Source organism: Osmia lignaria, chromosome 6, assembly GCF_051020975.1.
Source record: "Osmia lignaria lignaria isolate PbOS001 chromosome 6, iyOsmLign1, whole genome shotgun sequence".
Lineage (NCBI taxonomy): Eukaryota > Metazoa > Arthropoda > Insecta > Hymenoptera > Megachilidae > Osmia > Osmia lignaria.
Window position 1 is genome coordinate 7712875 of NC_135037.1, and position 22009 is coordinate 7734883.

Here is a 22009-nt window from a genome sequence, read left to right on the forward strand (position 1 = left end):
GATTTATCTGATTAATGAACATTTTATTTCAGGTTCAGGCGAGTGGTAACCAGGTCAGTTATCGCAGCAGTCCCTTACCTATCTGTCAATCACCCATATGCACCAATCCCTTGCATTATCAGCGTCAAATGCAACCCACCTGCAATTACAGCCAGTCGCATCAGCAAAACTGTTATCCACAACAGCAGGCTACCCAACCACCTTGCACAAACTATCCAAACACTTCTCCATCTCCTTACAATCAGTGTCCCAGTTCCAGACCTGCTCAACCCAGCCCCCAATACTGTCCTCCGCCTAGTTATCCATCTCAGCCGAATGGTGGTCAGGTGCTGAGTCCAGCAGCGGGTCAAGTGATGTCACCAGGATCACACTATGCACCCAGTCACATCAGCGATCAACCTCTGACCTCGCCGGCAGCTGGTGCTCTGGCGCCTCAACACGCACCTCAGAATCTCCCTCAAAACTCTGCTCAATTAACCAGGAACTGTCCTCAGAACCACATGCATCATGGCTATTATCCCAACTACGGCTGTCAGGGACAGATGAACACAAATTGCACCGGAAATCCAACTGGCCAAGTGAACCATCACGCGAACCCAGGCTGTGCCCCGCCAAATCACGCCACCATCACCCAACAGCAATGCGTGCAGATGCGTTCACCTGGAAATTGTCCTCAGTTGTCGCCTCACTGCACTCAGCAACCGGCTATGCCTAATCAGCCCACCATCAACCATCCTAACTCGCAGTGCGGTCAGGCGACCAGTCAATGTGCCAGGCCAATGGTGACACCTAATGGTCAGCTATCTAATTTGCAGAGCGCGGTAACGAATCAGTGCGCTCAGATGTCACCGCACTGTTCACAGTTGAACATGAATCAGACCAAGCCAGTGGCCAACATGACTGGTCTTCAAAACTGCCAACAACAAGCTCAACAGACCACTCCATGCCTCCAGATGCCTAACTGTGCACATCCCAATGGTACCCATCGACAAGTGACTGACAATAGTCTCCCGAAGAGGACATCACCACAGTTGTGCACTGCGCCGCAGACCAATTGCAGGGTGCAATTGCAACAACAGACCTGCGCCCATAATTGTCAAGCTCGAACCAATCCACCTAATCATCAACAGTACAGTTGTAACTGTCAATGGGGTTACGGGGGCGATCAGTGTTATCACGAGCAGTCTGGAACCAGCCTGCCCGAGATTCAGTGCCAGGACATCAGTCAGTCCCAACAGGGCTCACCCATAAAACCTCCTCAGGGTATGAGGCAAGACTCGTACAGAAGGACACTCGAATACGTGCAACAGTGCAGAAATTGGTCGGGCAATGCTCAAACTCACGAGACTAACGTCTCCAGTTCTACTCACCCTCTATCACTGCCTCAACCCCTCCCAACGAGTGCCAATATGGTGGTGAACGACATGACCTCCTCCTTGAGTTCATTGCTCGAGGAGAATAGATACTTGCAAATGATCCAGTGAATGGTATATTTTTTTATTAATTCTTCTTTAACCCTTCTTCGGACCTATAAATTCCGTACATGGTTTCTTTGGAGCATTTTGTTAAATTCATCAGGGCAAATTAATTTACTTTGCAACATTTAATTAATTTAATTTAAAATTTTATTTCTAATTCGAAGAAGGGTTAACCATGATTGGTAGAAGTAAACATTATAAATATATACATATATAAATATTTTTTATCGCAATTTTTACTACGAACTGATAGGAGAAATCGAATCGTTATTAATTAAAAACAGAGAGAGAGAGAGTTCTAGCGACTTAGACTTTTTTATTTTTTATATAAACCAGAGACAAAATGTATTTTCTATTGTACTTGTTAAGGGGTCCGCAAAGTAGCCATAAATTACTTAAATCAATTTAGTGGAATTTTTAGATCGTGACCTCACGTGTGGATGATATTCTCGGTGATTAAGCAACGAAGTGATACCTATTACGATAGAGTTCAAAAGTGTCGTTAATATGCTACGTGTTGTTTAATAGGATATAATAATATTTGTACAAACATTCGTGAAACAACGAGGTGCCTTATGGAACGAGCTAAAAAGCACGCGCAACAGATGCTCCAAATACATAATTTATTTTTCGGAGAATTATATTTAAGGAGATGTTATCGAAATTTACTTGTAAATTTATCGAAGATACTACGCTTACGCGCAGAGTAATAATAAAGAATATTAAGAGATCCTTGTTAAAACTAAAACGTCTGTCGCGCAACTTGATCGTATAAAAATATTTGCGTCAGAGACTGCAAAATATTTTTCTTTCTCATAATATATCTTTGTACCGTATCCTCGTACAACCAGTCCTTTCGAAACGTGCCAACGTACCGTTTTTCTTTTTTTTTTATATTTCATCTCGTGTCATAGAGTAAGTCTTCTAATGTTTTCTTACAATTAGCGTAAAACGACGAATGGTGTACGATGTGCACTGTGATACGAACCGTTCACGATATGAAAAGGTACCAGTTACAAGATATCAGTTATTGCTACGAATGAGATTAATCGATGAAAATGATCACGTAGAAGTTCAATACTAGGGTATAAAGTCTGTAGATAAATCGTAAGATAAGAAGAGGAACGAAACGTGTGGACGATAATATTTTAGACAATCATCTCGCGAGAGTGAACGTGAATGAGTGTGTTCGTAGGTTTGAGTGTGTTTCATATCACTGTAAAGAGACGTAAGATAATTAATTTGCGAGCTCATTTAGCTGATACAATGTTCGGTTTGACCGAAATCCAACAATTTTCGAAGCATTTTCGTCTGGAGTGCCTTTGCGATCATCGAAGAATGAAATTGACAATTTGGCGTACCTAGAACTGTCTTTTTTCTTTTTTTTTAAATTTTTTTGTTATACAAACGAGGAGCCTTTGTGAATATTATACATATCTATGGTATACATATAGCTTAGTGATCGAAGCTCATGTACGCGGAGGAGAGAAAGTTTTTACACCCCTGAGAATTGTTAATTATTTGAAAATAAATCATATCGATCCCATCAATGACACCTCTGACCGTTCATCATTTTCGTACACCTTTTTGTGGTTTTTTGCATCGTTTTATTTATACAGTGAAATTAGTACAATTCGTAGAAAGTACAAAAAAAGGAACGGATTCGCGAGTGATCACATTTACATTCACACTTAGGAACGAGACGTTACTTACATCGATAAAACGATAATAAAAATATTAGAACTGCTTTGAATCGATGATACCGTTTCAAAGTCTGTCACGGATAATTATAAAAATTCATCGTCGTTTCGATTCACCTCTTCGAGGGCTTTACACGATCTGATCCGATCTGAATTATGCAATGGCTTCTGTAAACAGGAGCCAACGCGTTTCTTGGGAAACCGTGCACTTCACGTTATTCATGGCCGACGAAAATAAACGTCGAATAATGTTTCTTTATGCAATGAAGAATCTGAAAGTCTCAAGGCGACTGGTTAGAAGCGCTGCTCGACAGAGACTGCTCGGTATTTATAGTACCCTCGGTGAATGATGATTCAGGTACCTGAAACAACGACACAGGAGTCAAGGATACTGCGGCAGACAAAACTATTATAGCTATAGTATTAAAAGATTCACACCTGAGGAGAGAGATCCTCCAAATTAGTCCTGAGTCGTCTACTAGGGAGGACATCGGGCATGGGTGGAGGAACAGGTGGTTCCCTGTACACTTCGTGAAGCTCTTCAAGCCTGGTACTCAACGCAGAACCTCTTCTACTGGTAGCGTTCATCTTATTCATCAACCATTTAGCTTGTTCTTCGAGTCTCTTCAGTCTGTCCTCACGCGCGGCTATAACTTCCTCCGGTGTCCTAGTCTTTACAGTCTTCTTTTCCTCTTGCCTGGATCCGCTTGGTTCCTGCAAGCTCATTTCCGGTTTCGTCTCATTTGCGATAGGAGTTTCAATTATGGAGAACTCTTTCACAGTCTCCATGCTGGAAGAAGAGTCCACGGACACGCTGTCACAGTCTACGGCACAATCCGTCGACTTGGTCACCCGTTTCTCTTTAAGGTTCGCGTCCTGATTCGAGGACGATAGGGGGTCGAAACGATTTTCCGTCAAGGGTGCACCGAAAACTGGAGCAAAAAATTGATTAACTATCGGTGTCTCGGTGAATTGGACATTTTTCATGGTCACAATGGAGAGAGGGAAGGGCCCGATGGAGAAAACAGACTGCGTGCTGGCTGGGCTAGTTACGGTGGGTACGTGAGAAACAGATGATTTCAAGGGATCTTCGCTCTTTTCTTTCTCACCATCCGTGTTCGAAGGGCTCTTCGGATCTTCCGTGACAGTGGAAACTGGAAGATCATCTTCGGAAACTTTACAGACATCTTTGAGATCGTTTTTAACCTCGTTCGATGGCTCTAGATCAGTTGACTGGATTGTAGATTCTAAATTGAACTGACATGTTTGGGGATCTTCTGAAACGATTGCACTTTCTTCTTGGATGATCTTCAGAGGCTCGCTTTGATCCTTGAAGGTGGAAGAACTTGAACTGGATACGTCATCAATTGCTATGAGATTCTGGATGACATTCGTTAACGCTTGGTCCAGGGGGTTCAGTGATTCCTGAGAACTCTTCAATATCAGCTATCGAAAAATAATTACTATTAGCGTTCAATCATCGATAAACTGTGAATGTTTATGCAAATATATATTTTGAAACATACCGATTTGTCCGTTATATTTGGTAGCTCGGAAATCGTAGCTGAGTCTATTACTTCAGAGTCATCTAATTCAGTTTCCGTTTCAGGTGTGGGTGTTCGTTGCTCCAGCGTTGCTGAAGAACCTGTTTTCGATTCGGATAGCTCGGTATCCGTTGGCTGTTCTGATTCGGTGTCTGGAGTTGGTGCTCGAGGACTCTCCTGAAAGGTATCTTTTATCAATAATTCAAAGTCTAAAGAAAGTTAACCCTTTCGAAATAGTTTCAAACCTTTCGCGGTCTCCTGCGTGGACCCAGCCTGATTCTTTCTTCAACAGAGTTATCCTCTTCTTCGTCAGTGTCGTCTCCTCGTTCGTCACTAAATCCACTTTCAGCGCTGATATAAATATCAAAAATATTAAAATTATATTTTAAAATGTAAAATCTGCAAATTTTTAATTTTATTTTACCTATTGTTGAAAGAATCATGGGCAGCCAAAGCTTTCCTAGCAGCAAATTCTCGTCTCAAACTCCTCCATTCTAGTTCAGTGTTCGTGTTCTTTTGTCTGGCTGACTCCCACTTCTCGCGACAGTACTCTAATTCCTGTTTTAGCTCTTGCAGCATCTTCCTCTTTTGCTGAAGCTCGTATCGTAGAATCTTTTCGTGAGTGTGCAGCTGATGATGTTGAGCTTGCATTCGATCGACGATGGTCCAGGTTTTACTCAACTCCGCGGACACTGCTGACAGTCTTTTCTCCTGAAGAACAACACATAAGAGGAAACAAAAATTGAGCAGCGTAATTTAGATATTAAACAAATGATATTTTTATTCTTTTACCTGTTCCCCAAGTTTACTCTCCAAATGTGCATTCAATTGCTTCATTCTATTCATCTCTTTCTCCAAGTGCTTTTTCTCCAGGATCAACTCTTTCAGACGGATGTAAGTTTTGCTGACTGAAATCACTAGCCGGGGACCAGCCGGTGTGTCGACGGACTTGTAACAGCTGTTAGGATCCGAAGAGGACGCCGCAGAAGCGGATGGTGTGCCTTCTGCGTGACAACTCAGCAGTTCCAACAGAACACGCCATACCTGGAAGAAAATAAATCACCACGAGACTGATGGTTCTTCGTTTTTAAATTCAAAAATACGACACGACGCGTGAGAAAGAAAATTTTCGATTAATTACCTTGGGCAAATTGTGCGCTATGTCTTCCTGCTGAAGATCCTCTTCTCTTTTCTCCGCTTCGGCTTCAGTTCCACTATTTTCGCTATCTGTTCTCTTTTGAGCTCCCTTGCCACCCTCGACCTGTTCGATTATATCAAGAAGGAGCTTCGGAAGCGCTGCAGCCTCTGTGCCCTCCTCTCTCGCCATGTCGCATATCAAATCGTGATTCTCCTGAATATTTCAAATTTTCAATTTCGACCCTCTAAATGAACTATGATACCGTTAAATATTAAGACGATACCTGAAGTAACTGAGTCAGTCGATCGAGGTCCATGTCAGCAGAGGAAGCACCCAGAAGCATCTGAGTGAACAGTCCATTGATAACAGACATTTGATTCTGAAGATCTCTACAATCAGCCTTGGTGAGTCCAAGCTGAGATTCCAAATTCGTTATTTCCGTATCTTGTGCATCGATCTGATTCATATATAGACAAGTTTTAAACCCATTCAAACGACGATAAGTCTTTATTAAAAATTATTTCGTAATACCTTCTCGTCAGCCTTTCTGAGGTCCTCCTCCAGGGACTCCGACTTCTTCACAGCGTGATCCAATCTCTCCTTCACGTCCATCAGTTCCCTGACTGCAGCTTCTTTCAATTCGCTCAGCATTTTTAGCCTTGCGTTGTAGAGACACTTCAGGCTATCGATGTTCTCCAGCTGACGTTCACACTCCAAGCCAACGTCGTCCTTTAGGTCCAAGAAACTTCTGTCTCCTAATCGGACCAGAATCTGGGCGAGATGGTCCTTCAGCTCATTGGCACGGAGTTCTCTGCTGTGAAGAGCTTCCCGCGTCTTGTTAGTAAGCTCTGCCAAGCTTCGGATACGATATCGATGATGATCCGGTTCCGTTTCCAGCTGGTACCGAAGGTCGTCCATTTTATCGATTTGCAAGCGAACGTCGTTTCTCAGCTCGTCGGAGACCTAATTTGATAGGAATTATTTTGATTTTCTTTAAATCATTTCGAAACGATTTTTTAATTAATTGATTATGAGCGATAATGATTTTTACCTTCAGAATACTTGACAGTCGTTGAGCTTCCACTCGTTTCGTAATCACCTCCTGTTCATCCGGCTTCTGATCTCTTATCCTGGATCTCTTCAAGCTTTCATCCACGTTTCTTTGTCCCTCAGCTTGAGAATCGTTCTGCGCAGACCTCAGAAGGTCCAACACCCTCGAAGTTTCCGAATGTGCCTCCTTCTCTGCATCTAATTCGCGTCTAAGCCGCTCCATTTCCGAGGAAACAGCAGCGATCGCTCTCTGTCTGGCTTCTCTTTTCAATGTCAGTTCTTTCTTGAATTCCTCCAAATTCGTTGCACGCTCTGTTGAAGCGTTCCCTTGAGATCCGTCTGTCGGTTCGAGTGGACCTATGAAAAGTGTAATTGTCACGTATTTCTGGGATATATACCTCAGGCAATGCGAATGTATCTGGTAGAGATATTTAAAATTGGAAATTTTCACGTTAAAATTGGAAATATGGAAAATTTCTGAAAATTGCAAGCCTATATTTTCGAACATTTTCACTAATTAATCGTGTATCAAGCAGACGTACCTATGTCCTCTTTCGAAGCGTCATCATCGTCGCTCTTCTTCTCAGTCTTGATAGTCTCCTTCAGTCTTTGAATCTCATCCAAAGCATCCTCGAGAGCCTTGATCTGTTTCTTCTTGTCTGAAACCTCCTCAGACAGCTGTACCTTCAATTTCAAAGTCTTCTGGCTCTCTATACTTTTGATCTGTTCCTTCTCTAACAAAGACTTCTGTAAATCCTGCTCTAAACTAGAGATCCTCGCCTCGACAGTATCTTTTTGACTATTGAACTTATCGATTTCCTCCAACAGCCTTTCAGTTTCCTTTTTAGCTACATCGAATTTTTCCATAAGTTTATCGTACTCTTCTCTGCGCTCTTGTAAGCTCGATTCCAGCTCTTCGTGTCGCATTTTCGATTCCTGAAATTAATATTTCGAATATTTATTCGCTAAGAAAATCATATTCACTCGCGAAACGTACCTCGCAATCCTTTTTCAACTTGCTCGCCAATGACTTCTCCGCCATCAGCTCCTTTTCCAGTCTTTCGTTCAAGCTTTGGTACTCTAATCGTTCAGCCTTTAGCCTCTCGACCTCCTCCGATAGCCTGATCGTCTCTTCCCTAAGCACTCTCCGATCCTCGTCGCTCTTCATTGTACACTGTTCATCCTCAGACTTGTTTAAATGCAAATTCACCGACGCGTGATCCGTCTGGTCGTTCGAATTCGAATCTCTTCGCTGATTCTCTACTCTGAGATCCTTGTCACTCGTCCTTTTAAATTCTTGTTCAGGTACATCGATGCTATACGAAAGCTTATCACAGCCGACCTCCATCGTCTGTCTATGATTCGAAGAGTCCCAATTCTCCGTCGGATCATTTCTACATCTATTCTTCATCATCGTCTCCAATCTTTCTATCCTGGTCCAAAGTTTCCTCTCCTCGTTTTGGCACAAATTTCTCTGTCTACCCTGACAGGTGTCCGAGTCTGTCAACAGGTTCTCCTCCAGCCTATCGATCCTCGTCTCCATTCGTCGTTTCCCGTCCTCTTCGTCTTCGTCTTCCTGCTCGATCGTCAGTTTCTTCTTCAACGGCACATCCAACGTTTCAGAGGAGGCTGCGCGTCTTCTCGCCTCTCTTTCCTTTCGAAGTTCCACGTACAACGCTTCTAAATGTCCTAAAGTGGCCGCGTGAGCTGTGGCCAGCTGTTGGTTAGCCATGGCCAACTGAGAGATCACTCGAGACAACTCCATAGCCTCCTGGTGCTGAGAGAACAAAGGGCTGTGCCCATCGGACGAGTGCCAACCTGTCATCTGTGCGGCGTACGTCAACTGCAATATAAATAAATGGACTAATTTCAGAGACGCTGATCGAAAGCTAAGGCGATCGACGATTGGAATTCTGGATCAAGGAATGGTTACGTGGCGCGTTGCTCTATTTTGCATTCCACCGCCACAGACAGAGAGGCAATTAGTCTTGCGTATGGATGCTGTATTCGTTTTCACAATGGAAACGAGAAATTTTTAATTAAATATTGAATTGTAGGATTTTTGATAAGTTCATCTTGAGATATTTGTAAATCGTAATTTGAAAATTGAACATTCTTAATCTTGCGAATTCGTTAATTAAATTTATGTAATTCCAATTTTGTAAACTTAATGTAATTGACGTAACAATTACTCGCACAAAAATGAGTGAAAACAATGTTCAAGAAAATTGATCGATGATCACCACTTAAAAAATTGATGTTCCGAACAACGTCCGAGTTTGACGAAGATCCACAAACGACTGAAGCTTCGCGTATCCATGCACGCAGCGTCGACAAAGAGACCGACTGTTTCGAGGATCGATCGTGCGCGAATTTCAAGCTCGATCTTCATCGAACGATCCACGAGAGTGCACTGGCACAAGAGGCAACGAGTTCTCCGAAAGGAACTCGGAACGCGAAAACACGTGATCGTGATCGATGCCTGCGAATTCTGCCTCTGCTTGACCGTGACTCAGCGTGTTCTCCCGAAATCATGAAGAGACTCGAGCACTTGGAGATCAGCCAGCAAACCAGCGACGCTTTTCCACGAGACAAAAGAAAACGTTTCGGAAAATTGCCAGCCAACGTCCATTGTGTTTCGAACGAAAAAGAACTTCTTACGGGAGATTTTAATCACTTAACGTAGATGCAGATAGATTGGATGATGGCTACTTTTGGGAGAATGCGATGTAAGTGTATATTATTAAATTTTCTGACTGCATTTTGGATTGTCCACTTGATCTTAATCTTAACTGGCCATCGCCAAGTTCCTCAGCTTTAGGGTTTAATGTTGAATCATAAGATCGTATATAGAATTTGAAAGAACTCCAGTACTTGGAATCAGAGATTAGGATAGTGAAATGTATTTTCCACTTATGGAAAACTTAACGTTACTGAAAATTTTTCAATTACCGTGTAAATTTAATTAATTGGCAAATTGAATTTGCCAATTTAATCGTGCAAATTGTCTCAGGAACAAAGGGAAATCATTTCTTACCAGAGTCTCTCTAGGTGGTTGCAAGTTCGACAAACTCGGGGCGGATGGTCTTTGATTCCACCATTCTTCGCCCCTGAAGGTCGCGTAAGGACTCGGACCCTGAAAAATTCAAATAAAACTCTTCCAACTCGCATGTACGCTAAGCGTTCGTTCTCATTCAGTCGCAAGCTGAACAGCAATAAATATTCGTTTTAAATTTAACCTGTGATCGAGGTTCTTCACCCACATCGAACACACTGGTCCTCCTCCTTTGTCGTATATTTTCGTTCGTGTATTCCGGACAGCAGGACTCTTCTGCCCCGCGGGCAAATGTCTCCTCGTCTCGTTCCCTGGTAGGTGCCGACGGCGATGGTACACCGTTACTACTGGCGGTCGCGCCCATCCTACGCTTCTTCTACTTGATTCGCCAATTTCCTCGCGAAATTCCTCCTTTCTGCAGGATTGTTCGACCTGCGATGAAAAGTACTACCGTGAAGCACTTGTAACTGGTATAAAAAGTGTTAGATCTTTTTTTAACCATGCGTTTTAAAAGCTTTTGGAGGAATTTTAGGAAATAGCGTAGTTACTACTACTGCAGTCGCATTTATGTTACACTCGCTCTACTTGAACTCCCAATTCCCTTGGGAAATTTCGCTTTACGTGAACATCGCTCACTCTACGTTGAAACGAGCACCACGAAAATTGTATGTTGCAAATATTATCGTTTAAATAGAAGCTAGTCAATTTTTAGGGAAAAGTAACAAACAGTTAGCTGTATTATAGTATTAATTTACTTTTCGTATTTATACTATTCGCATAATGTCGTAAATATATCTTGTATTAAATTTTATAGGTTTGTTGTTGTTCCTAGAAATGGTAGAGATTTTCAAAATAGAACGAATCTTGGGATAAACGGATCTATATTGATATCTACGATCTACAAAGAGGAGATCAGCTTGGTAGCTAGTTGGCACAGAGGAAAAAAGTCGGACCGGGTCAATTCGTATTTATAGAAGACAGATCAATCTAGATCTTTTAGTTTAAAATCGGCATTGACGTTTATCGACAACGAACTGCGAAAAAAATCAAGACTCTACCGGAAAGAAAAAGAAACAGTCAATCGTTCAGTCGTCGAACGAACTTTCGATTAATCTCAAATATAAAACATTTATCATAATTCATTTTTCTTTATCCGTGTGACGAAGATCAAAGGTGCCATTTTTACGACAGGGAACCCTCGAAGAAGCTTTATGACTCGCGTGCTACCGCGTCTCTGCTCGAAATGCGTGGCGTCTTGTAAATATGCTTAAATATAACTCGATCTACGATCGAAAACGGCCGCATATTTCCGAGCTGGGCGAAGGAAAACAAAGAACCAACTATAGAATTCAATTCTCTATGTTCCATGCCAAATAAAATAATTTACTTCGCAGAAAGATAATAATCAATTCGTGACTTTGGACTCCTCCATTGGAAACAAAGAGTGTCACGTGGGTCAGCGGTGACCCATGGCATTACCAAAAGAACATTTCAAATATAAAAAGTCTGACGCGAATTCATGACATAAAGGTAGCATAAATGACCACTTATGTCAATTCGAAGCTTACAAGTCTAGTACAAATGAACGAATAAATTTCTAAAATTCAAATTTATAGAACGTGTTATCTTCTCTTAATGAAAAGACAGGTGATTTATAGTTTCTACGATCAAGAAACTGTACAACATCTATCGAACATGCGAAACAAACGCGAGCACGAGTCGGTCCGTTGCCATAAATACATCATAAATAGGTGTACCAAGCGGTACAGCACTGCTTCCAAATTTAGCTCCACGAGAGAAGAGAACGAACCGAGAAAAGCCGTCGAGTCCATCGTATCCACCGATTTTTCGTAGCACGTGTCTTGAATCGCGTAATCATCTAACAGACACAGCGTCACGAAGAGGAATTGCGCGAGGAACGAAGAAAATTGCGAAACTCACCGAAGAATCATTCGAAGGATCAAAAACGAGAGTGTAACGTACGACGAGCAATTTTCGAGGATCGACATTCTTTTGTCGATCCGGGATCGATTCTGATGGGAGGATTTCGAGACAGAACTCACCGGTGGTCATCCGAGTCGTCGATAGTTCGCCAGGGTTCGATTTCCTTAGGGTCAACGGCGACACTTGACTACCGTCTCTGCTTGCAAACTAGCGACTCACTTCTCTAAAAATACCATTTCGAAAGACCGCGTGCGCGAAGCCCCACGGCTTTCGATCCGGCGCAGGCGCGATCGACACTTCCGTGTGGATAGTCGTGATCTAGGAAGTCGATGATAAACTTCCTGAATTGCGCTCCACGATCAGCTGAAGGTTCCAACATCATCAAATTCCAAACGCCATTTTATGAGAAAACTTCAATTTTTGTATTAATTCTTGGACGACCGAATTCTTGAAAGACTGGAAAACTTTTTCATCTAATGTACAATTTGCAGTTCAAATTTAATTCTAACTTCCTTTATTATGTTTCCAACATGATATTGATGGTATTTTGTTTGGAAAATTAATCACATTCTGACTTTGGGATTTAATGCGATGACGCGACCATTGGTTTGGCGAATTTTCTGGCGTCGTAAATTCATAAATTCGTACGAAGACACCGTTGGAAAAAGAGACGTGGCTACGAAAATACGTGCAACCCAACAATAACGACGCTTCTGTTCTATATTTAGTCGGTTTTTCGAATCGTTCGACGAGGCGATACACGTGCTTGAAAACAGAAACGTTTCGACTTCCTGTACGACCTCTTCCACCCCGTCACTTTATTTTTTTGAAAAATAAATAGACGATTGAACAGTAACCGAACGACTGAAACTTGAAAGAAAAGCAGCGTTTTTACTGGAAAATTTGCATTCATTTCTTTACCGCATGGCTTCATTAGCACGCAATCTATTTAAAAATAATTCAAGGAGTAACCATTAACTTTACTAAAGTTGCATAATTTTAATACTATTTTACTTAAGAATTTATAAGCTGATAAATATTCTTCGTTACTCCAATAATTTCGCGACGGCTTGGTTCACCTTCATCACCATTCAATTATACCAATAGGAACAATTTGCACTGCGAAAGCTACAGTCTGTAGAATGAACAGACAAATATTTATTATTCAACGAAAAGCAACGTGTTTTCGAGACTACCTTTTTGTATCAAAATTCGTGGTTAATAAAAACTGCCGTTTCGCTGAAACCTATTTATTAATGTTGCGATATCGTACAAAAAAGATCACAATGGACGTAACGTGTTTAACAAGAAGAGAAGTAACATAGAAGCGGATATTGAACATTTTATTATTTACGCCTTGTGTTTTTTCTGTAAGTTAAAAAAATATTAAAACACTCTGCTTTGTTGCAATTTTTTTATTGTCTGTATAAAAATATGATATCAGATTACTTTAAATAAAGCGATTGCAAAAAAGCAAGGCGTGCCAATATTTTTTTCATCCACTGTATTTATTATGACTCATAGTATGATGTAAACGTATTTTTTTTAGAATCTATGGATAATCGTTTGAATTTTAGACATCTGAATCAAATTTTACTTGATAGTAGAAAATTTAGCATTTCTACATTTTATTGTAACCGTAAACGTTTTCGATCGAACTTTATCTCGATTGGTCCCGGTTTCCATATTTTCCGACATCTCCGAGGATGCATCGCGATTCTCATGATTTTTCAGACAGTTTTCCAAATTCATCTCCACGTTATCCATCATCTGATGAATCTTGTTAGATATTTTCAAGCAGCATTCACCTTCGAGCACCCATTCTAGGTGAAACAAATATTGCATCAAGTCTATTATGATTAATAATAAAATTTACATTATTGAACGGCAAGAAGATCATTACCCTGCAAATTATTTTCATCAAATTTTAGATTGTCATCGAATATTTTGAAATCATTTGAATGGCAATCGTCCACGTTGCTCTCCGTTCCTTTTAGCTCGACTTCGTTATCTTCTTGCTCGTTTACCGCTTTGTTGGCCTCTTTAGTTGCATAAAAATCGCTGAAATTGTTGAGAAACTTGTTCGATTTGCAAATTACAATTAAATGTATTTTTTACCTCTGATTTACAGAAGCTTCCTGAATTTTTGGTGCAGTGATTGATGTTTCCACGGCCAGTGATGGTTGTTTATAAAGATTTTCGAGAACTTTTTCTATGTCTTCGTCGAAATCGTACGGTACATTTTGTTCTTTTTTCAGTGCTTCATCGGATATTAAGTTCTATTTGAAATATAGTTTTATAAATTTTGGAATTTAAGATTGTATTATATGAGATCAGATTTACCACTCCCTGAAGGATTTCCACGGTTTTGTTTGCCTCTGCAGTTTCTTCGTCGTTGCACTTCTTGCACTCCGAAGATCGATGCAACATGGAAACCTCTGGAACTGGAACAAACTTGTCGCCTTGTTGAACGCGTATCGAAGATAATTCTTTGGACTTCACCTTCTCTACAGTAATCTAAATCAAGTATAAACGAACGATAATCTATACTTCTTTATGAAACTCTTTTAATAAATATACCTCCTTTCCTGTCTGGTCTCTAAAGTTCACGATCCCCGTGCTGTTCAAACACTTGAACATTTTCTCGACGAAGCTTTGATAAGCTTGTAGCTTCTTCGACAACACCGTTCGTGCCATTTTCTCGGACTTCAGAGCCGCTTCTGTTAAATCCAAATCACGGTCTAATCGTCCCACTCGCGCCATCAGATGTTCATTAAGCAGCGACAAAAATTGTACCTTTAAATTTCAATCGATCTTCAATCGAACTTAAAATCAACGTCAAATTGTTAGCTTTATTGTAAGTAATAAACTTCCTCTCGAGCGTTTCGAGCCAGAAATCTAAATTCGAAGCGTTACGTTCTCGACGATTTTACACCCACATGATTCTATCGAAACTCTGAATCCGAATCTCATTACACTGTCAAAGTTTCCTCGAGTTTCAGCGCGAATTATCGAATATTTTGAGAGACGATGCCTGACCTTCTTCGTAGTGAACGACGAATCGAATCTTGAATTATTGCAATGTCGACAGGTTCTTCGTGGTTGATCCGCTGAGAAGCCGCAAGTGCTGCGATGAAATTCGATAAAGCTGTCGATTGATTTGCTCTTTGTCATGATTTTTCCCGTATCGGTTGGCCTAGGTGACACGATCGACGGTAGATGAGCCTCGTGAACGATCTGTTGGATTACGTTTGATTGTTAGCATTCGATAGGGTGCGTCCGTTTTGTAATAGAACGAGCGGAAATTGCGAATTCGCTGTTACGACTTACTTCTGGCGTGTCGGGCTTTCGATCGAGGGAACGAAGGGACGGTGACACGACGAACCGGAAATAAGAGCTAGTACCCAGGATTACTACTTTTTTGCTCACGTAGACGAATTGATAATCGATGTTCGGCGACGCCTATAAGGTTTTCGAACGTACGATAACATTCACTTAACGAAGAAGGTAGTTAGTAATTTTGTTATTAACGTAGAAAGCAATGATAAATTTAGGAAATTTTCATCTTTGCTCTCCTTAAACAGTATCAAAGGCAGTGTAATATTTCAATTAATAATATTTTATAACCTCACGATGAAAAGTATGCAAAAACACGATGCTACGATTAGAGGACGATAATAATTTCGGTGCTACAACAATGTATTCGAAGGTTAGATATTGCTGAAGGTTGGTCCACCCTCGTGGAAAAATTCCGATCCAATCGTGTGTGGATGTATGAACCTGGAAAGTTTATAAATTATGTGATTAAATAAAATAAGATGGCGTTGCAATCACAAGATCCAAATTATTAATTATCAATAAAGATATGGATGGTATTTGACGAACTTTATCTTGCAATGTGTAATCCACCACTATATCTTCATCGATATTGTATTTCGTTTTCAATTTTTCAAATTGAACTCCATTAATATATTCACAGTAAATGCCACCTGCACAGCAATACATTTTTATAAATGATTACAACAGAAAGACAAGGTTATAAACGATGGTGATGTTCTATTGTTTTACGTGGGACAATTGGGATAATGCAGTTGTCGGGTTGAAACAATAATAAACAAACGAATTATGAGTTCATTAACATTTTTTTTTATTAAAAATTACAATTAATATCCTGTGAATCGTATTCGTTAATAAAACGTTAACTCTACGTTTTTCTAAAATATATATTTATCCACATTATTTTTATTCTTTTAGTTATCAATTGCAAAGAATGAAACAACAGCTGCCATCTGGCAGCGAAGCGTAGATAATCATGCACAACCAAATGCATACCAAGAAATCATAAAGCAGTTACGCACAAATTGTTCCACATATTATTATACAATCTACCTAATTTACATTTATTTTTTTGTTTACAAGAAGGAAGTAAAACGTTCCTCCTTCTCTTCACACAAAATTATGAATGTTTTGAACATTACATAAATCAACATTACAGCACTGTTCACATAAATATTTTATGCTAAAACCAGCAATTGCATCCTTAACAACAAGCAGAAACAAAGTTGATTACTTAACTTCTAAATCTTTACGATTTACAATGTTTTGATAAAACACCGCTTGTTTACTAAGCAGCGTACTACATGCCATGATCGAAGCTAGCAAAACAGCGCATATTCACGGATAAGATAACGAAAAATGTTATTGCAATACACGTTGAATATAGGTATATTAAACAGCAGCGGTTCGAAAGGTGCCGCCATTAAAAGGATGTACCGCGCATGCGCGGCAATCAGCGCGCCTTCTTATTGGTCGGTGCGCGAGTCGACCGCTGGAGTGTACGCGCGCTCAGGTGCCGTACTGATCGCCTCGATGACAAGGCCGTCAGTTACTGTTCGTGCACGAATGCGACCAAATACCCGGGTATCTTGGCGGGTTTTCGCTCGGAGCTGCGCTCACGAGACCAGCTCGGGAACGAGAAAACGGAGGTGACGTTTCTGCGAAGAGGAGGAACAGTGAACGTTCGACATTGAGAGCAACGTCCTACGAGAAACGACGAGGAAGGACTCAGCGTACGTGACAGCAGACCAGTGGAAACCTGTCGAGCACCTGGGGCTGTACATTAGCCCAGCATTGGCCGTGCTGATAGGCAGACGATTGTCAGGTTAGTGATAGCCGTAAACGATGCGTCGGCGCGACTAAGCACGCGGTTCCTCCGTCTCGCTTTCTCTTGTATTCTCCTCACGATCACGGATATTCTATCAGACTTTTTCTATACCATTTTATCGTCCACTTAGCCACTAAATAATCCTGCTCCGTAACGAGCAAAGTTCGTCGCTGTCACTGTAAGCTCACGGCTGAGATTGCGTGACAGTTACGGTTCCAGGTGTCCGACGAATATTTGACAGTAGACTGACAGAAACTCAATTATTTCAAACGGACTAGCAGAGACACGGATCGTTATCGATGCTGCCCTTGTGTACCTCTCTCCTTCTCATTTCCGTATATTAGAAACGTCGCTCGTAACAATGGGTAACCTAGCGCGTTAAAATATTCATCGAATTTGGTGTTCAATAGTCACGGGGCCCGTTTTCATTGATCGACCCCGTGTCCAATCAGACGCGTGTCTTTTGATATCCGTTATAAGGTAAGGATCGACGTCTTTAGACGTGTCCATCGACTTTGTAAGCGAACGTAGCGGAAGACCCTCGTCGCGACCTTGATCGAGGAGCTGGTATAGCGGTATACTCGAGCCGCGCGCGTCGATAATTCCTCTCGTGCATTCTCCGTCTCGTATTCGTCGTCTTCGCGCCAATCCGCTCGTTCCCGTCTCAGCTGTGCATCGATGCCTGTTTACAACGTGCTCCTTCGAACGCGATTGTCATAGGGTTGCTAATGTATAAATAAATCTGTTGGGCCGTATGGAAAATTTGTAACGGAATTTAACGATAATTTTAATATATGAAATGTCAATTTCAAATAAGACCATCAATTTATATTGGACAATAATTATTTTTGTAAAAGAAATAGCAATTAGACTACTTCTTTGAGTAGTGGTGTTTTGTTGAGACCTTCGTTAAGATTACAGAAACCTGTAAAGTCTACCAAAAATAAAATAGATTTTTAGCAAAAATTTGTTTAAAAATATCTTATTAATCCTTCGTGACGATTCAAAACGAAATTAAATTCATTTGATCCGAGCGAAAGGAAAACGGTCATCGGGTGTTTATCAATTCGACATTGGTTCAGGATAAACTATGTCGACAATATTTACCTCGGTATTAATTCGAATCGTTTGAAAATCATATAAAAAGAAGATTAAGGTACTATGTCAGTTTTCAAGTGAGCACTAGTTATCTTATAAGATGGCAATCAAACAATAAGGTGAATAACGTTATTCACCGGTATTTAAATAAACTGCAAAGTTTCGTTCGTTTCGTTTCAAAAGTTCAACGTGCTACTACACCCTGTATCAGAGTTTTCATTCGGACTTATAATAGAGCCTGGTAAAGAGCATAGTCACCATTGTACGAGTTCAACAAAGGAAACGTTGCAATCGTAATGAACCGTGATGTCCGTGAAGCTCTTAGAAAACGTGTAATTAACCCAGGTATAGCGAATGGGTTGAAATAACTTTAAAAGAGAGATTAAATTTTATTATGATCTCTTTACCTTATCATTTCACAGTTGCAATCTGAATAACAGCCATTCAACTATCATCCAGATTTTGTTCATGCAATTCTACATCCCGCTGTCAGACATTTTTATGTGATTTTTGAATAAATAAACTTGGCACAAGGTATTCTGGTACATAAATAAATTGTAAAATGAAAAATTTACACGAAATTCATAAATGATTGTATGTTTACATAATTTGATACTTAAATGATGGTCTTTGGGTGTAATTTGGAAGACGAAATTCTCGGGTACTGATCGCGAGGAAAAATATCAATATTTGTCAAGTTTTGTCTATGTAAACACGTATTGTCAACGGTGTAAAAACGCCACACAAACGAAAATGAAGATACGTGCTATTTACGGAAATGATATAGTCTGGGAGTGTATTGTTCGTAACCGGGTTTCGTATCCAAAGCTGGTAATTTTTGTTCTGAAAATACAGAACTATTCATATTCGTTGAATAAAGAGAAACTACTTGTGTTATTCAATTAGAAAAAATTCTCAATTTTTAACATAAATCTCTGTAAAAAACTATAGTATCCCTAAATTTCAATTTATCTCAAGCCGAAGGAGATGATTTCACTTTCCATTAGGATAGTACATCCGAATAACATTAACCAGCTCGCTAATGATCTTTATCATGAACCGAAAACGATATCAGGCCACAAAACCGTGTCAAATCATTTCCCGTTCGATCTTCCATCGCTCTGTTATCTTGCGTCTCATTTATCTACCGTCCAATCGGACGACAATCTTTATGCATTATTGCCCAAGCTCTACGGCTAATGGCACTTATCACGCGATTTAAAAGCATCGCCAACAACGCCGCTCGAACGAGACGTTTCTTTCGATGCGTATCGATCGAACGGCCATTACGCACTTCATTTTTCATTACTTTTTTCCATTTCAAGCGACTGTGTACAGATTACGAACGATAACGGTATCGTAGCGTTTCCGTTCGTGTCCATGAGAGAATGGTGTGCGTCCTGAAACTATGCAATCAGTGACCCACCATATGCGTTCTTAGCCATCGGTTTAATGTAACCGATAACACACCGTATGCGTCATGAGACATTAATTAATCGATGATGATTAATTAGCTTATTAATTAACGATTAATCGAGACAATCGATGACGCATCGTATGCGTCTTTCGGATGGAAAGCACGTTAAAATTGAATGTTACAAGAGGATGGAGAAAGTAGATTGTGAAATAAATGGAATGCAGTTTAGGCAACTCTGAGTCATCGAGTAACTATCCTGTGCTACATACAAAGAGATTTAGTGTATTTCAAGCGGCAAGAAAGTCAGTAGCTCATTGATTAAATGGTCTCATTTTGAACTGTGAAAACAAATATTTGTAGAACCGGATTTTGCAATAAATAAGGGCTCCAGGTTCAACGTATCTGCTTTAATTATATAGAGTTAGAATTATTTACGATGTTTTTCTATCCGACGAATGCTACAAAGTACGCTTTGGTCACTGTAGAATTATTGAACTGTCTATTGCAGAAGTTCCAGCATAAATATACTTGTGGTACGGTTCGTAGAATCGAACACTGCGATAAGTATGGGGACTTCATACTGTTACAAAACACACTGGAGGTATAAAATATAGTAGAATCGAGAATTACTGTTATATTATTGCACAACAGATTTTATTTATTTAACGAGGTAATTAAAATTATTCTACAATTTGAAATTTACATCATTATCTTTGCTGAACCAACCACTCTGTTCGTGCAATTTTAAACTAATCTCCTGTCGAACGATACGAGACCACCGAAATAGCCAGGATCTGTGTTTTTTATCCTCGATCATTGATTGAAATCGAACAGACGAAAGTTCGAAGAATGGTACAGAATAATTTACATTAACGTCTAAATTCGTCAGATTCGTGATCCCGTTTAATTGAATGCACATCGATCCGTGCCTGTTATGCTCTGATTAGCGCCTACCAATTGACGTTCGACCACACGAGTCTCAAAATGTCGAACCTTCTTTACTTCCTCTCCTCTTATAATGCAATAAATATGTCCATCTTTCAATTAATCCATTCGTTTCATTACAGAATTCAACAGACTATAAATTCAATTATATATATTTTTATGTAGATATAAAAGGGAATTTTATTCTACGTTTTCTTGTCTAATTTTTTTGCTTGTGCCATCAAAATTGAATGACAACCTGTATATTAAACTGGATTACATTATTAGTTAAATGAACTCATAGTAATAAACTAATACCAGTGGCTCATTCTCAAGATGCTGTGGGTTGGCCACGTTATGCTGTCCGATCCATCCTGATAACAGGGGTCACATGTTTGATAATTAGGTCATGCATTTTCGGCCAAGCTCGTTTACCGCCTTTACATCGAATTGAATCTCCCCTCTTTATCAACTAGGCTCCGTTCAAAGCATACCAGTCGACGACTTGGCGTGGCATTAATTAACGAATTTCATCGTAACACCGTGTTGTACAGTGTGGTTTCCATTTACCCGTTCTATACGAACACGAGATCCGTGAAATTTATCGATCATTTCGTGGTAACGTATAGATTCATGTTAAATAATCTTTCAACTTAATTATCGATGATTTTCGAAATGGAAATTTCATGTTATATCAGGCTCTTGGAAACTTTCTGCCCCGATTAAACATGGAAAAGCGTGATTGTAGAAAATAAATGAATTTCTTTGAATGGAAACTCTCGATGGACGTTGGATCGTGTTTCAGAGCTTTCAAGTTGATAGTTTCTGTTTGTTTCGTAGGGTGATCAGTTTCATGAAAGGAAGATGGGTTTAATAGAGTGATATTTTTCATACGTGTATATTTACGTAGATGGTTCTCTGATTAGTGTTTTATATTTTTTGCTGATTAATTTCGCTGAAAACAACGTATTGCATTTAATCCTCTTTATAAATAATTTCAATCTACTTCATAGATAAGCTGCATGGAAATTAAAAAAACATAAATAATCCATAGAATACAGGTTGAATCTATTTATTACCATGAGATTTCATTAATTTCACAAGCTGTACTGACACTTGCATAGCCATTCTTTCGATCACGTTTCTTCGACAGCGGTTCGCGTGACGATCACGGATAATCCGTATCGAATTCCATGATAAAAGGATATCTACTTTTTTTCCCATCATTAATTATTTAACCAAACTGCAGCGAACGTTGTGCGCGACGACGATTTCATAATTCAGGTCACGCGTATCTCTGTACCCGTTATTATACTCGTCGGGTCTCCACTATTGTTTCGATGGATACTTTCCGACCGACCGTTCTCCAACGAATCGACACTGTTACTGACGTCGATCAATATAGTTTTATTCCAGTGTTGTGTCATCGGGGAAAAAATAAAAGATTTGGTTGAAGTTTTTAAAGTTTATTAAATATTTCAAACGTGAACTTTGTGA

The 22009-nt window shown here is 40.0% G+C and overlaps 4 protein-coding genes across 8 annotated transcripts in view; 2 read left to right on the forward strand and 2 right to left on the reverse strand.

The window, feature by feature from the left end:
- Positions 1-3015, forward strand: part of ci (transcriptional activator cubitus interruptus) — an 86784-nt gene extending 83769 nt beyond the window's left edge. Inside the window, exon 12 of one of the 2 annotated variants that reach the window (XM_034318864.2) lies at positions 33-3015. In XM_034318864.2, the coding sequence (XP_034174755.1) occupies positions 33-1484 (1452 nt within the window). In that variant the 3' untranslated portion in view covers positions 1485-3015. The remainder of the gene's footprint in view (positions 1-32) is intronic. The other variant, XM_076688889.1, reaches the window with a different exon arrangement.
- Positions 3016-3049: 34 nt separating this feature from the next.
- Positions 3050-12166, reverse strand: LOC117601720 (uncharacterized). Of its 4 annotated transcripts, XM_076688888.1 has the most exons (16): positions 12029-12166; positions 10150-10397; positions 9948-10046; positions 7908-8753; positions 7453-7846; positions 6912-7267; positions 6392-6823; positions 6144-6317; positions 5864-6073; positions 5515-5766; positions 5147-5433; positions 4968-5073; positions 4705-4899; positions 4288-4624; positions 3617-4110; positions 3050-3540 (listed from the first exon to the last, which is right to left on the reverse strand). In XM_076688888.1, the coding sequence occupies exons 2-16, from the start codon at positions 10327-10329 to the stop codon at positions 3460-3462; spliced, it is 4443 nt and encodes a 1480-aa protein (XP_076545003.1). In that variant the 5' UTR covers positions 10330-10397; positions 12029-12166; the 3' UTR covers positions 3050-3459. The 4 variants fall into 4 exon arrangements, with proteins under 4 accessions (XP_076545003.1, XP_034174751.2, XP_034174750.2 ...); XM_034318860.2 differs by having other exon boundaries at positions 3617-4624; positions 10174-10397; XM_034318859.2 differs by having other exon boundaries at positions 3617-4624.
- A 967-nt stretch (positions 12167-13133) lies between these two features.
- On the reverse strand, positions 13134-15926 carry LOC117601722 (uncharacterized; the record flags this gene model as incomplete). The annotated part of the gene is made up of 9 exons (XM_034318865.2): positions 13134-13732; positions 13813-13970; positions 14028-14188; positions 14253-14426; positions 14490-14705; positions 14949-15146; positions 15240-15371; positions 15537-15689; positions 15795-15926. Coding segments are annotated over 9 exons (1554 nt in total), but the record flags the coding sequence as incomplete, so codon positions are not given.
- An 832-nt stretch (positions 15927-16758) lies between these two features.
- Gdap2 (ganglioside induced differentiation associated protein 2) overlaps positions 16759-22009 on the forward strand; it is a 40705-nt gene continuing 35454 nt past the window's right edge. The window contains exon 1 of the mRNA XM_034318596.2: positions 16759-17070. The gene's annotated coding sequence lies outside the window, so the exon portion shown is untranslated. The remainder of the gene's footprint in view (positions 17071-22009) is intronic.

Coding starts and splice junctions, on each gene's coding strand:
- LOC117601720 (XM_034318859.2), bottom strand. CDS start 10,329: ATGGGCGCGACCGCCAGTAGTAACGGTGTACCATCGCCGTCGGCACCT. Junction 7,268..7,452: donor CGCTTCGAAAGAGGACATAG/GTACGTCTGCTT, acceptor CACTTTTCATAG/GTCCACTCGAACCGACAGAC. Junction 6,824..6,911: donor GACTGTCAAGTATTCTGAAG/GTAAAAATCATT, acceptor CTATCAAATTAG/GTCTCCGACGAGCTGAGAAA.